Raw genomic sequence first — 13,615 nt, forward strand, 5'->3', positions numbered from 1 at the left:
ACTTTACCTTCTCTGGGTCCATCCCCACCCCATCCCTGGAAACCACATGCCCCAGGTACTTTACCTTCTCAAGGTCACTCAGCCGCTCCCTCCTCGACGTCTAGACAGGAAGAAGCCACATCTGCAATGTGACACACATCAGTGTGTCTGTCAGTCTGTGTATCAGTCAGTCAGTTAGTATATCGGTCAGTCAGTGTATCAGTCAGTCTGTGTATCGGTGAGTCAGTCAGTGTATCGGTCAGTCAGTCAGTGTATCATTATTTATTACTGCTACTATTAGTTTTTTTGTTTTTTTTGTCTGACAATTTAAAGCATTGATATTACAATAAAAAAGAAATGCACAGGAATGCTGTTTTGCTGCAGTTTAATGGTGATTACACAGAGGAGCATGGCAGTTCCAACAAGGTAGCTGCAAGAGGGGTAAACACACATGCTGGTTACGCTATACATGAGAGCAGGCATTAGCTTGCTATGTATTTATTTTATTTTGTTCTTGGTAAAGCTGTATATTAAGGTTCTGCTTATTGATGCTATATTAACTTTTGATTAACACGTAATATATATTTAATAATGACTTTATAAAGTATTATTAATTTTGCTGACATTTATCAGACACCTTTATCCAAGGTGACTTGCAAGGTTTAGCAAGCTGTAAAATGCTATAAAAAACATCAACAGTACTACAACAAATTCAACCACGGACAAGAGCAAACCCTGACCAACTTTATCCCTCCCTAATCCTGCAGTGCTTGGCCAATTGCACGCTGCCCTCTGGGAACTCCCGGCCAAAGCTGGCAATGGCATAAGTGGCGTTGGAGACAAGCCTCTGAGTCGCCTATAGTGGTGCACCTTCCCAGCCGGGTGCTTTTAGAGTATGTATTTTTGAGCACTGCCAATTACTGACTGACCAGACTGATTTTGTTCCACCAAAGCAGAGAGATGGACTGAAATGTAAGAGACTAAAAACAAACATTGAAAAAAAGAAAGTAAAAAAGAAATCAAGAAAGCTGAGCTCATTTTTTCACCTCCTTTTCTTTAGTTCTCCACTTGGCACTCGATGCGCTGGTTGAGGCAGTTGTAGCAGTCCAGGTGTCTGCTTCGGCAACTCTTGCAGGCAAGTTCCCGGGTGTACTCGCATGACAGGCACTCACTCTGATCTTTAGAGCAGTTGTCGCAGTACACCTTTTGGCACTTTAAGCAGTCATTTCTGTGATTCAAACAGTCCCTGCATTTCAACTGTTTCACCTTGGGGATATTGTCGCAGGTGCACTTCCCCTTAAATTCTGTGCAGTCATTGCAGGTCTTCTGGTAGTCAACAGACTTGCAGTTCTGGCACTTCCTCATCTTGTCTTTGCAGTTGTTGCAGAAGGTTGTCTTGCTCAAGCAGTCTGTGCAGGCAGTCATGGCTTTACAGTCGGGGCAGGACAGCTGCAGCTTGTAAGGGCACTTCTCGATGGTGAAGCCCAGGTTCCTCAGGTTAGAGAAACCTTTCTGGACGAGTGTCACGTCGTCACCATCGAAGAGCTGGGTGTAGGTGAAGTACATGTGCACGTTGCTCGCTTCGCGCCACAGAGAGAAGGGCCTCTGCGACAGGGGCTCGTCGATCTTTCTATCGCATTTGTCGCTGAAACAGTGCTTCAGGCAGGGTGAGTTGGTGGTGTAGAAGACCACGCAGCCGCCACCTTGCAGGGTCTGCTCTAGCTTCCCCCCCAGCCACTCCGCCCCCGTCATGGGCTCGGGTTTCTGGCCTGGAGGCAGGTCCCATCCGTTTGTTGGGTTCTTCAAGATCTTGAACTCGGAGCAGTAGACGCCGGGATCCGGACGCACTGCTATGTAGTTGGCTCTCAATGGGGTGTTGAAGTCCTGTACCGATTTGGTGACTCTAGGCTGCTGCTCTTTCCCCTTCTCCAGGTACTGGACTGGACTGTTACCCTTGCACTGGTCGGGGGTCAGTCCGATCATGAAGCTCATCTGGTCCAGCTGTCCGGGGTTGTCTACATTCTTAAGAAGGAAACTGCCAGAGAGAGAGAGAGAGAGAGAGAGAGAGAGAGAGAGAGAGAGAGAGAGAGAGAGAGAGAGAGGAGAGAGAGAGAGAGAGAGAGATTAATTAAAAGGCTTTAGTCCTTTGAGAAAAAAAGGGCTTTAGTCCTCAGCAGCTACAACAGTGACTCATCAGTATAGAAGTGGAGAAAAACATTCTGACCAACCATTTTGTCCCTACTCTCAAGAATCAGTGAACTACCAAAGTACAAAGTACAAAATGCTGTGTAGTGATTTATTATTTTAGTGAGAAACCTCAAAACACATCCCTCTACAAATGCATTTACATTTTCCTTGTTTTTCTTTCCATTGCTGTATAAATATTTGCTATTTAAATGAACTTCCAATGTATATTAGTTCTCTTTTACTGATATTACTAAATGCAGCGTCGTGCCTGTAAACGGTTGATGTGAACCTTGAACTCTGCGCTGTGGAGGTGGAAGATGTGTGTTACATTATCTGCCATTATTAGCACACCAGCTATTGGCTATTTATGAAATATGGTTTCTTTTGTAAATCATACACTCTAGCTAATCACTGTTGCTTATACACAGTGCAGCAAGTAATACTACTGCTCTAAGAAGAATGTTTCAGCTTTCATTAAAAACGCTGTTTATTTGTTTCAATTATACTCTAGTGTTTTTGATAAGGTTGTAACAATCTACCTTTGACCCAAAAGGCCAACAAAACATTCCCAGAATAAGAATAGGTTACTACCAAAAACTCCTTAAAAATGACATAAAAAGTAGATGGCAGAAAGGCAGATACACAGCAAAAAATAGAATTGCTAGGTTCGTTTGGGTGCAAAACATTTAATTCTAAAACATTTGCCCAACACACACAGATTACCAAATAATCTTATGACCCACAGTACCTCGGGTAGCTGCTGACCCATGCACATAACATTAAGTCCAAACAGAAATAGGATGGTGGTAAATCCACTGGTAAGCCTACAGAGGCAATAAATAAGTAAAAATAATGTCCAGAAGAAATGTCCCAAAATTATAGTCCAGTATCATAAACAAACAAAAAATAGAAAAAACCCAAAAAATCAAAATTCAGTTTGAAATCCACCACAAAAATAAAGTAAAAGGAAATTAAACAAACATCTGCCATACAAAAATAATAATAAATTAGTTCGGTCTCACCGGTTTGTGTGGTTGTTCAGGAGCACTCCAGAAAGACAAACAAAGTCCAAAAAACACAGCTGTAATCAAAAATCCATGGGTATGTTTTGTTTTCCTCCAGATAATAGCAATGAAAAAAAATAAGTGCCAGCCACGTTTGCTAAACAAAGAACATTGACTAAAACTGAAAAAACTAAAGCTAGATAAACAGAGTCTACATCTAACTTTATACCGTTTTGCATTAACACATCTAAGTTTAGAAAACCTGTACACATGAAATACCCGACGGCAAAGCTTCAGCAGCAAACTAAGCAGAGTTTAAACTCCCAACAGAAAAAGGTGCCGTCCCATAGTGCATTAGTGCAGGGTTTTTAAAGGTCAAGGTCCTCCAACATATTTAAAGGGGCAACGTTTCCTAAAACCCACTCTTAAAAAGGTAACAGAAAGCATACTTCGAAGTATCATATATTCTGACTTCAAACACACATTTTGAATACCTGGGCAGGCTAAAAAGTGGTGCTCTTAAATGGACCACTTACATAATATTTACTTTTGTGTGACAGGCGTCACAAGGTTATTCATTACAAGAGTTGTTTTTTTCCTTTAAGTTTCACATTTACTCTTTGACTCAAAAAACTGTAGTACTGACCAATGTTTCAAGGGTGTGAATAATCCTGGAGGCTCTTGCCCTGCACACGGACTTCGATGTGGGGGAGGGCACGCTCCGCCTGGGATCGCCCAGCTGGGGGGCGGGTGCCCGTTTAAAAGAGCAGCGTGTCAGCGGCTCGGGAGCGTGCGCGCACCAGAGAGTCGCTTCCATGAGGGCCGTGCTCTGTGCTTGTTTTGTTCTGTTTTTATTGTTTTATTGTTGTATTGTTTTATTATTTATTTTTGTATTTTTAAATTAAATACTGTGCCAGACGGCACATACCCTTTACTCTGCGTCTCGAGTCTTCCTTTCTGGTTCTCTGCTGCCTACTCTCCAGCATGGTAGGAACAACAAGCCTGTCACAATATATATATACACATTTAATTTAGGGGGGATATTAAACTTTTTCCAACTTTACTTTTACAGATCCTGACCAATGTGTCCCTATCCCTGTGACCTCACTGAATGACTTGCATTTCTCTGAACACTTACTCCTTCACCAGCGTCCTCAGCACCTCTGGCTTGATTTGTTCAGCGCTGCCAAGCCCAGCCTGGAGCAGGAGCAGCACGGCTACCCAGCTGAGACGCATCTTTCACTTAAAAAAAAAAAAAAAAAATTAATGCTTTAAAAAATAAAGACATTTTGTCAAGTTCAGCAGAGTTCATATTGGGCAGCAGTGTGGAGTAGTGGTTATGGCTCTGGACTCTTGACCGGAGGGTCGTGGGTTCAATTCCAGATGGGGGACACTGCTGCTGTACCCTTGAGCAAGGTACTTTACCTAGATTGTTCCAGTAAAAATCCACCTCTATAAATGGGTAATTGTATGTAAAAATAATGTGATATCTTGTAAGTTGCCCTGGATAAGGGCATCTGCTAAGAAATAAATAATAATATTGGGCCAAGATAATTGTCTTAATATGATTTTTGAAAATAAGAATTATTTCCTAATATCAGGCAATATTTTTTTACATTTAAAGGGTAACTAAAGTTGTTTTGTGTGTGCGTGTGTGTGTTTCATGTTCCCATGTGTTGCTGTGGCACACGCTCTCTCAAAATGATGCGAATATTCTGCCTGAATAAAGGACATTAAAAGTAAGAATAACACGTTGTTCTGATCATTTCAATACCTTCGAGCTTTCTCTGACTAGCACAGAATAAAGGAGAGAAAGTTCAAGCAAACATCAGGCCACATTCTTCTCCCTCCCTTCTAATTGAAGGGAGGAAAAAGGCTACATTGATTTTTTAGATCAACTGTGTGATCAAGCTATGGTGAGTTGTATTTCCTTGCTAAATGATGCATTAAAAAGTGTTATTTGAATTTTTATTGTTTCTAAAATAAATAATTGAATATTATTTTACTTGCATCCAGGGGTGAAATTCTGCCAGTCCTCAATGGGAACGGAGTACCAGAACGTATTTTTTAAAGTGGTACTGGTACCGGGACTTATTTGTGCTGATTTTTGTCGGACTCGCATGTGTGCCATCGTTCCGTCAGAAAGCTCAGAACTCTCAGAATCAAACAATCATTTAAAAAAACAAAACAAAACAAAAAGATTTGGCAGATAGGATGCCAATCATTATTATTTATTTTATTTATTTATGTATATTGTTTTTAAATTTAATTATGTATATTGTTTTAAATGGGTAAAATGAAGCAAACAGAAGCACATTAGAAACACCCACCATCAACCACTAATCTAAAGTGTTTCCACAAACTTACCTCTGTTCGGTGTTCCAAGTAAAACTCACTCCGTCGCTTGACTGCAGCTCTAATGCACAGCAATCTTTCAGTCCTTCTTTTATACTGTACATATCCCTACTTGGAACCAGTCCAAGAGACTTTGCCAACTGATAAGGGGACAGGTAGGAGTTGTGTAGGTGGATATTTGTTTTAACTTGCCCATTGTATGGATTGTCCATGAACTGGGGGTGTAGACTTTTGACATTAACTGTGTGTGCATTCCACGTTTTTATTTATTTTTTGATACGTTCCATGTTTTCATATTTTAATTATTTTAATACAAAGACGATCTCCTGTGATGTTCCATTCAAATTTTGCACTTGTGCTTGTAAGGCAGTGATATGTGTATATACAGTGGATGCCGCTTATTAGCAACCCTGATAAAGACACACCTTCGGTTATTAGCAACATTTTTACAGGAACCCAATCCTGTCTAATTTATATATATATATACAGTGCTGTGAAAAAGTATTTGCCCCCTCTCTGATTTTCTGCATTTTTGCATATTTTTGACACTGAATGTTATCAGATCTTCAACCAAAACCTAATATTGGATAAACAGGGACCCTGATTGAACAAATAACACAAATTTGATACATATTTAATTTATTTATTAAAGAAAGTTATGCAACACCCAATGCACCTGTGTGAAAAAGTAATCGCCCCCTTAGACTCAATAACTGGTTATGTCACCTTTAGCAGAAATAACTGCAACCAAACGCTTCCTGTAGTTATTGATTAGTCGCTCACAGCGCCGTGGAGGAATTTTGGCCTACTCCTCCATGCAGAACTGCTTCAACTCAGTGACATTTGTGGGTTTTCGAGCATGAACTGCTCGTTTCAGGTCCTGCCACAACATCTCAATGGGGTTTAGGTCTGGACTTTGACTAGGCCATTCCAAAACTTTAAATTTCTTGTTCTTCAACCATTCTGATGTAGACTTGCTTGTGTGTTTCAGATCATTGTCTTGCTGCATGACCCAGCTGCACTTCAGCTACAGCTCATGGACGGATGGCCTAACATTCTCCTGTAGAATTCTCTGATACAGAGCAGAATTCATGGTTCCTTCAATGATGGCAAGGCTTCCAGATCCTGATGCAGCAAATCATCCCCAAACCATGACACTACCACCACCATGCTTGACCGTTGGTATGAGGTTCTTACTGTGGAATGCAGTGTTTGGTTTTCGCCAGACATAACGGGGCCCATGTCTGCCAAAAAGTTCCACTTTTGACTCATCTGTCCATAGAACATTGTTCCAGAACTCTTGAGGATCATCCAGGTGCTTTTTGGCAAACTTGAGACGAGCATTCATGTTCTTCTTAGTGAGCAATGGTTTCCGCCTTGCTACTCTGCCATGAATCCCATTTTTGCCCAGTGTCTTTCTGATGGTGGAGTCATGAACACTGACCTTAGCCAAGGTGAGAGAGGCCTGCAGATCCCTGGATTGTTCTAGGGTTCTTTGTGACTTCCTGGACGATTTTACGACTTGCTTTTGGAGAGATTTTGGCAGGACGGCCAAAGCCTTAGAAATGGCTTTGTAACCGTTTACAGACTGATAGGCATCAACAACTTTTTTTCTGGAGGTCTTCAGGAATTTCTTTTGTTCGTGGCATGATGTGCCTCTAGAACCTGTGTGCTGACAACTTCACTCTGATGGTAAGGGCCAAAGTTAGTCAGATTTATATTGGGCAGGGCTGGCCCAAATCAGGGCTGGTTTTTAACCAAAGTACTCAAACAGCTGACCCTAATTATCCCTTTAATTGGGTGAGTTAACTAGGGGGGGCAATAACTTTTTCACACCTGAAGATTGCATGTTTGATTACCCTGCACACCAAACAAATGAAAGAAGCACCAAACTTTGGTGTCATTTTTTTCTCTCAGACTCCCTCTATATACTACAACAACCCACAAAAAAATCTGACCAAATAAAATGTGAAAAATGTACAAAAATGCAGAAAATCAGACAGGGGGCAAATACTTTTTCACGGCACTATATATATATATATAAATATGTAGCTTTTTGCTTATTAGCAACTTTCTGATAATGGCAACTTGTTTGATGGCTACCAAGAGGTTGCTAATTCTGTAATTCATACTGTACAATGGAACTCAGTTTAAAAGTTAAAATGAACACAAAGACAAGAAGGAAGTTATACAGCAAGACTGTGAAGGGTTAACTCAGTGTGTTGCAACAGCCTGGAGGTAAAACTTCTGAAATATCATTACTTGGAAAAAGGAGTGGTAGGATTTTACAGTTAATGTCTGTATTGAGTCAATTCCTCACATAAACTGATTCTGCAAAAACATCCTGTCGAAACTAAAGTTCAGGAGGAAAGACAACAGCCAGCTTCTAGGAAGGGGGGAGGGGCTCTCACTAGCACTCTCTTATACCCTGCTCCCAGTGTCTCACACTGCAAGAAGTCCTTCTTTTTAAGTGTCTCACACTGCAAGTAGTCATTCTTCTCAAGTGTCTCACACTGCAAGGTCATTCTTTTTAAGTGTCTCATACTGCAAGAAGTCATTCTTCTTAAGTGTCTTACACTGCAAGGTCATTCTTTTTAAGTGTCTCACACTGCAAGAAGTCATTCTTTTTAAGTGTCTCACACTGCAAGGTCATTCTTTTTAAGTGTCTCACACTGCAAGGTCATTCTTTTTAAGTGTCTCATACTGCAAGAAGTCATTCTTTTTAAGTGTCTCACACTGCAAGGTCATTCTTTTTAAGTGTCTCATACTGCAAGAAGTCATTCTTTTTAAGTGTCTCACACTGCAAGAAGTCATTCTTTTTAAGTGTCTCACACTGCAAGGTCATTCTTTTTAAGTGTCTCACACTGCAAGGTCATTCTTTTTAAGTGTCTCACACTGCAAGGTCATTCTTCTTAAGTGTCTCACACTGCAAGAAGTCATTCTTTTTAAGTGTACACACGCTAAAATGTTTCTGTCCAAACAAAATCTTCACTTTTATGGATAAATATTTCCATAAATTTGTGCATAGGAAGAAAAAAGAATCCTGTGGGAAGCATCTATTGAAAAGGTGGCCAGTTAATAAAGTCCATGTGACGGAAATATAATGAGTTCTGGTTGTAAATCTCCCTCTCGACCTGTGAGGGTACTAAGTAGCGAAAGGGAAAGGCTTTGGACAGGTTGGTCTGACAGATAATTCCCTGGGTTGGGAGGTCAGTCAGCCTGGAAAAAGATGAGACTCTGATGCGGGAACGTATTGACCTGGAAGGTAAACGAGGTAGCAGCTGCAAGCAATAGAATTCAGCTGTAATCATTTACCAAGGGATCATGCATAAACGCATAAAAGGGGCCGGAGAATTATAAATCTTTTCCTTCACTTGGGTTTCAGCGATACGAGGAGACGGGAAGGACCGGAAGATATCCCCAAAATAAAATAGAGTTTGTGAGTGTTTTGTTGGTATTTTCTGTTTAGTAACTGTCTGTGTTTGTTTTGCTAAATTGCACTAGACGGCTAAACAAATCCAGAGCTGTCGCCAGGGGCCAGCACAAAGCCGGATCACCACAGCACTTGTTTTCACCAATAGCACGTAATATATTGTACTTCATCACAAGCACTGAGAGCACTCACTTTGGACCTGTGATCGTGTGTGTCTAATTGTGTGTGTTTTGTACCGTGTTTATTGTTTGCGGGACTGCAACCCTTTTTCATTACTGTGCAATACACATTGCTGTGTATTGCCAGCTCATTATTTTTTTTGGGCTGGTCATCAGACAATTGGATTTCTAATCATTAAAACCCTCATTTCACCCGTACTTTGTTGTCTGTTATTTGGAAGTACTGCATCCGCACTGCACCTGCTATACACCTGTTACTAATTACCACTTTGCCACACGTGGTGTCAGACACGGGATGGATCGCAACGCGCTAGCGGAGCTGCTGGAGGCGCTGGATTTCACCATCAATACTGGACTCTCTTCAGGACTTCATTTTTCATTGGTGAGATTATTCCTTTTCTGTTGGCTGTTTTTTCAGCTTTATTTTGATACTTTGGTGTTATTTTCGGTTTTGTTCTTTTGTTACTTTGCTGGACTTCCATTTCATCAACCATTGCCTTCAAGACTGTCTTTGTAATTGTTTCCCCTGTAATCATCCATTCACCATTGTCTTTTTTTGTGTTGTACTTAAGAACATAGAACATAAGAAAGTTTACAAACGAGAGGAGGCCATTCGGCCCATCTTGCTTGTTTGGTTGTTAGTAGCTTATTGATCCCAGAATCTTTGCTTCTAATGGTTCAAGACGGGTTGAAGCGGGTGAGGCTTTGTACCCATCACTACTGCATTCCTGTCGCTGAGTCTCGTCACTCTGGCTACCCTGCCACATGCCCCTATCCTGGAATCGTCCCCTCCATGTATAACCAAAAGCACAGTTGCTTTTTTATCATCCTTCACAAATGGACTGCATGTAAAAAAGAAAGAAAAGTACAAGTCTTTGGTGCTGTCTGTGCAAGGCAAGTAAAGAATATAACTGAAAAACAATTATATAATGAAGACAACAACTCTATATATGGTTATATCTGCATAGCAACACAATGTAAGTGAATGCCACAAGCCTCAACATGTCAAGCTGTTTTGTCCTTACAGAAGCTGGGAGTATCCCTCAGTTTCTTGGAATTAGATTAGAACTTTCCTTTTTATCTGAAGCTGATTGAATAAGAAGCCAATCTTTAGCCTTGTGAAAAATGTCTCAACAGCTCCACACTCTAAAAAGATAGTGGTGGCTTCACTGCACACCCTGTGCTTTAAAAAGAGCCCCCACCCTCCCCCTTCTTGTTGCTTAGAGAATCGACTAAATATGAAAAACCTAGCTAGTAAGCCTAGATGCTTTGTTTAGACACATACTTCCTCTTAAAAGACCTGTTTCTCGGACGCTGTTATTTTGTAGTTTGCGGTTAGGACACAGAACATCTTTTAGTCAGCATTCCCTGAAACTGTTTCAGAACTCAACTTAGACATACGTAATAGTTTCTTGTCCTAAAATACATCTTCTTGTAACTATAAAGGTTTTAAGATTGCATGAGAATGATCAGCAATCCTGGTCTGCAGGTTTACAGACTTATTTCAAGTGGAGTCAAATGTAAAATTATGTAATTATTCAATAAAAAAGAAACTGTAACTCTACCAGAAACAATAGAAAATCTTCTGTCAGTCTGCACCAATGGTTATTTTCCACAAGAGGAAGCCAGGCCACCTTAAAATAAACTGTTGGTCAAAGGTGAAAAGGGCAGTCATTTCCCATTAGAATAAAATAAACTAGGGTGGCACCGTGGCACAGGGGTTAGTGCTGCTGCCTCACAGCTCCAGGCCCTGGGTTCCATACCCGGTCTGTTTATTAGTGCATAGATTAGTGAGTTAGAGTGATCATGCCTTCCAGTATTGGTTTCCCTTGACACACAGTATTTCAGGTGATTTACCACCGTTTAGTGCATGTGGATGTGAGGAAAATGTGATATTACTAAGTGTGATTAAGGACAACATATTTTGTGTTCATTTTAATACAGGCACTGTGTTGGAACATTAGGAGAAACACAGGCAGCACTGTGTTGGAATATTTAGGAGGGACACACTAGTATCCTACACAGAAAGTGCAAAAAAGAAGTAAGAAATGTGTCAGTTTTATTACAACAGTACATCATTCATGACTCATGACATAATTAATCACATGACAAATGCTCAAAATATGAAACACATAAAAACCCACTGAATCGTATACAATCAATATGTTAAATGGTATAGTTATTTAAGTTCCAATTAGGTGTTCTGATTTTGGTTTTGATGTAAGATCTAAGAGATCAGAGCATGTCGGTTCTACAGGTCCAATGAACAATGAAAAATCATTGCAGCCGTTTATTAAAGATCACATTTTGAAAGTTTTGTCAAAGGAACTTGTCCAGGTAAACTATTAATTACAACAACACAAATACACACACATAGGCTACATTAATGATATAAGTGTTGTAGTGGCGGCTAATTGGGTTTAATGGCAATTTGTAAATTCCCATATGGAGAATATGTTTGGGGACCAATTGTTACCGGGACCAATTATCGCAGGGGTGAATTGTCACAGAGATCAATTACTGTGGGGACCAATTGTCACTGGGACCAATTATTGGGGGGACCAATTTTTGCTGGGACCAATTGTCGCCGGGACCAATTGTCGCCGGGACTAATTGCACCGGAGCCAATTGTCGCCGGGACTCATTTTAACCCGGACCAGTTGTCAGGGACATATTTCCGCGGGATGAATTGACTGGGGCGAATTGCCATGGAACCCTCTTAATACAGGTTTGTAACTTACAACATGAGAAGTCAAGTCATTTAACAACGGAAAAAAGAAAAAAAATGTAATAAGAGAAAATACTATTTTCAACCTGCCTGCTGGTGACTATCTATGTTGTCTGAAGTGAACCCACTACTGTTAACCCCTTGTGATCCCACTGTAATTCACCCTCCCGACCACTGGTGGCATTGCACAGGGCTGACCGAGGTCGGGCGAAAGACTAGAAGGTGGCCAGACTGGAAGTTCCGGTTGATCTGTGGCTTCAGCACATGTTTTCTTTATTTTTGAGAAGATCTGTTTTTCAACTGTGGCAATGGCCCCCCCACTTTTTTTAATCTGCTACCTGGCAACCGACTGTGCCTCCCCCCCTGGTTTTGAACAACCACTAAACACCTCCCCTCAGTGGCCACTGCTGGCTCTGAGGTTTTGTGAAAACCCATCTCCGTGTTGTGTGTGACATCATTTCTGGTCCTCCAGGAAGTTCCGCACACCCCTGTAAAAATGTACCATGGTACTTGTACCACTAGATTTTGGAACAAGTGTGAAAAGTACAATTTTACTGTATAATACATATCTATCCTATACCATCAATGTACAATGCTGTATTATAGTACTATAATGCCGTATCACTATAACAGGGTTCCTGCGGATCCTTAAAAAGTCTTACATTTGTTTTTCCATTTTTAAGGCATTGAAAGGACTTAAATATGACAGGTTTGCAGTTGAATGTCTTAAAAAGGTCTTATTTTAATTTTTCCTTCTTTCACACTGCAAGTCGACAGTGAAGCCAACTAGACCTATCGTGACTACTCAAGATCCAGTTTTAACATTGGGGTCTATGAGGAGAAACAGCCTGGCTTTAACATTGAGATCTATGGAGAGAAACAGCCTAGCTTTAACATTGGGGTCTATGAGGAGAAACAGCCTAGCTTTAACATTGAGGTCTATGGAGAGAAACAGCCTGGCTTTAACATTGAGGTCTATGGAGAGAAACAGTCTGGCTTTAACATTGAGGTCAGTGGAGAGAAACAGCCTAGCTTTAACATTGGGGTCTATGAGGAGAAACAGCCTAGCTTTAACATTGAGGTCTATGGAAAGAAACAGCCTAGCTTTAACATTGAGGTCTATGAAGAGAAACAGCCTGGCTTTAACATTGAGGTCTATGGAAAGAAACAGCCTAGCTTTAACATTGAGGTCTATGAGGAGAAACAGCCTAGCTTTAACATTGAGGTCTATGGAGAGAAATAGCCTGGCTTTAACATTGGGGTCTATGAGGAGAAACAGCCTGGCTTTAACATTGAGGTCTATGGAAAGAAACAGCCTAGTTTTAACATTGAGGTCTATGAGGAGAAACAGCCTAGCTTTAACATTGAGGTCTATGAGGAGAAACAGCCTAGCTTTAACATTGAGGTCTATGGAGAGAAATAGCCTGGCTTTAACATTGGGGTCTATGAGGAGAAACAGCCTGGCTTTAACATTGAGGTCTATGGAAAGAAACAGCCTAGTTTTTGCATTGAGGTTTATGAGGAGAAACAGCCTAGCTTTAACATTGAGGTCTATGAGGAGAAACAGCCTAGCTTTAACATTGAGGTCGATGGAGAGAAATAGCCTGGCTTTAACATTGGGGTCTATGAGGAGAAACAGCCTGGCTTTAACATTGAGGTCTATGAGAGAGAAACAGCCTGGCTTTAACATTGTTGTGTATATTTACTTTTTTAAGTCTAAGGTCATATCACAACGTTGTTTCCTCACACA

General features: G+C 40.8%; 1 protein-coding gene across 2 annotated transcripts; it reads right to left on the reverse strand.

Moving 5' to 3' along the window:
- Positions 1–347: 347 nt before the first annotated feature.
- Positions 348–5,614, reverse strand: LOC131708112 (uncharacterized). Of its 2 annotated transcripts, XM_059010291.1 has the most exons (3): positions 5,538–5,614; positions 4,309–4,412; positions 348–2,014 (listed from the first exon to the last, which is right to left on the reverse strand). In XM_059010291.1, exons 2-3 carry the CDS (start codon positions 4,404–4,406, stop codon positions 1,036–1,038), a joined length of 1,077 nt encoding a protein of 358 aa, XP_058866274.1. In that variant the 5' UTR covers positions 4,407–4,412; positions 5,538–5,614; the 3' UTR covers positions 348–1,035. The 2 variants fall into 2 exon arrangements, with proteins under 2 accessions (XP_058866274.1, XP_058866275.1); XM_059010292.1 differs by lacking the exons at positions 4,309–4,412; positions 5,538–5,614 and adding an exon at positions 2,915–4,278.
- Between the last annotated feature and the right edge of the window lie 8,001 nt (positions 5,615–13,615).

This window comes from Acipenser ruthenus, chromosome 40, assembly GCF_902713425.1.
Source record: "Acipenser ruthenus chromosome 40, fAciRut3.2 maternal haplotype, whole genome shotgun sequence".
NCBI lineage: Eukaryota > Metazoa > Chordata > Actinopteri > Acipenseriformes > Acipenseridae > Acipenser > Acipenser ruthenus.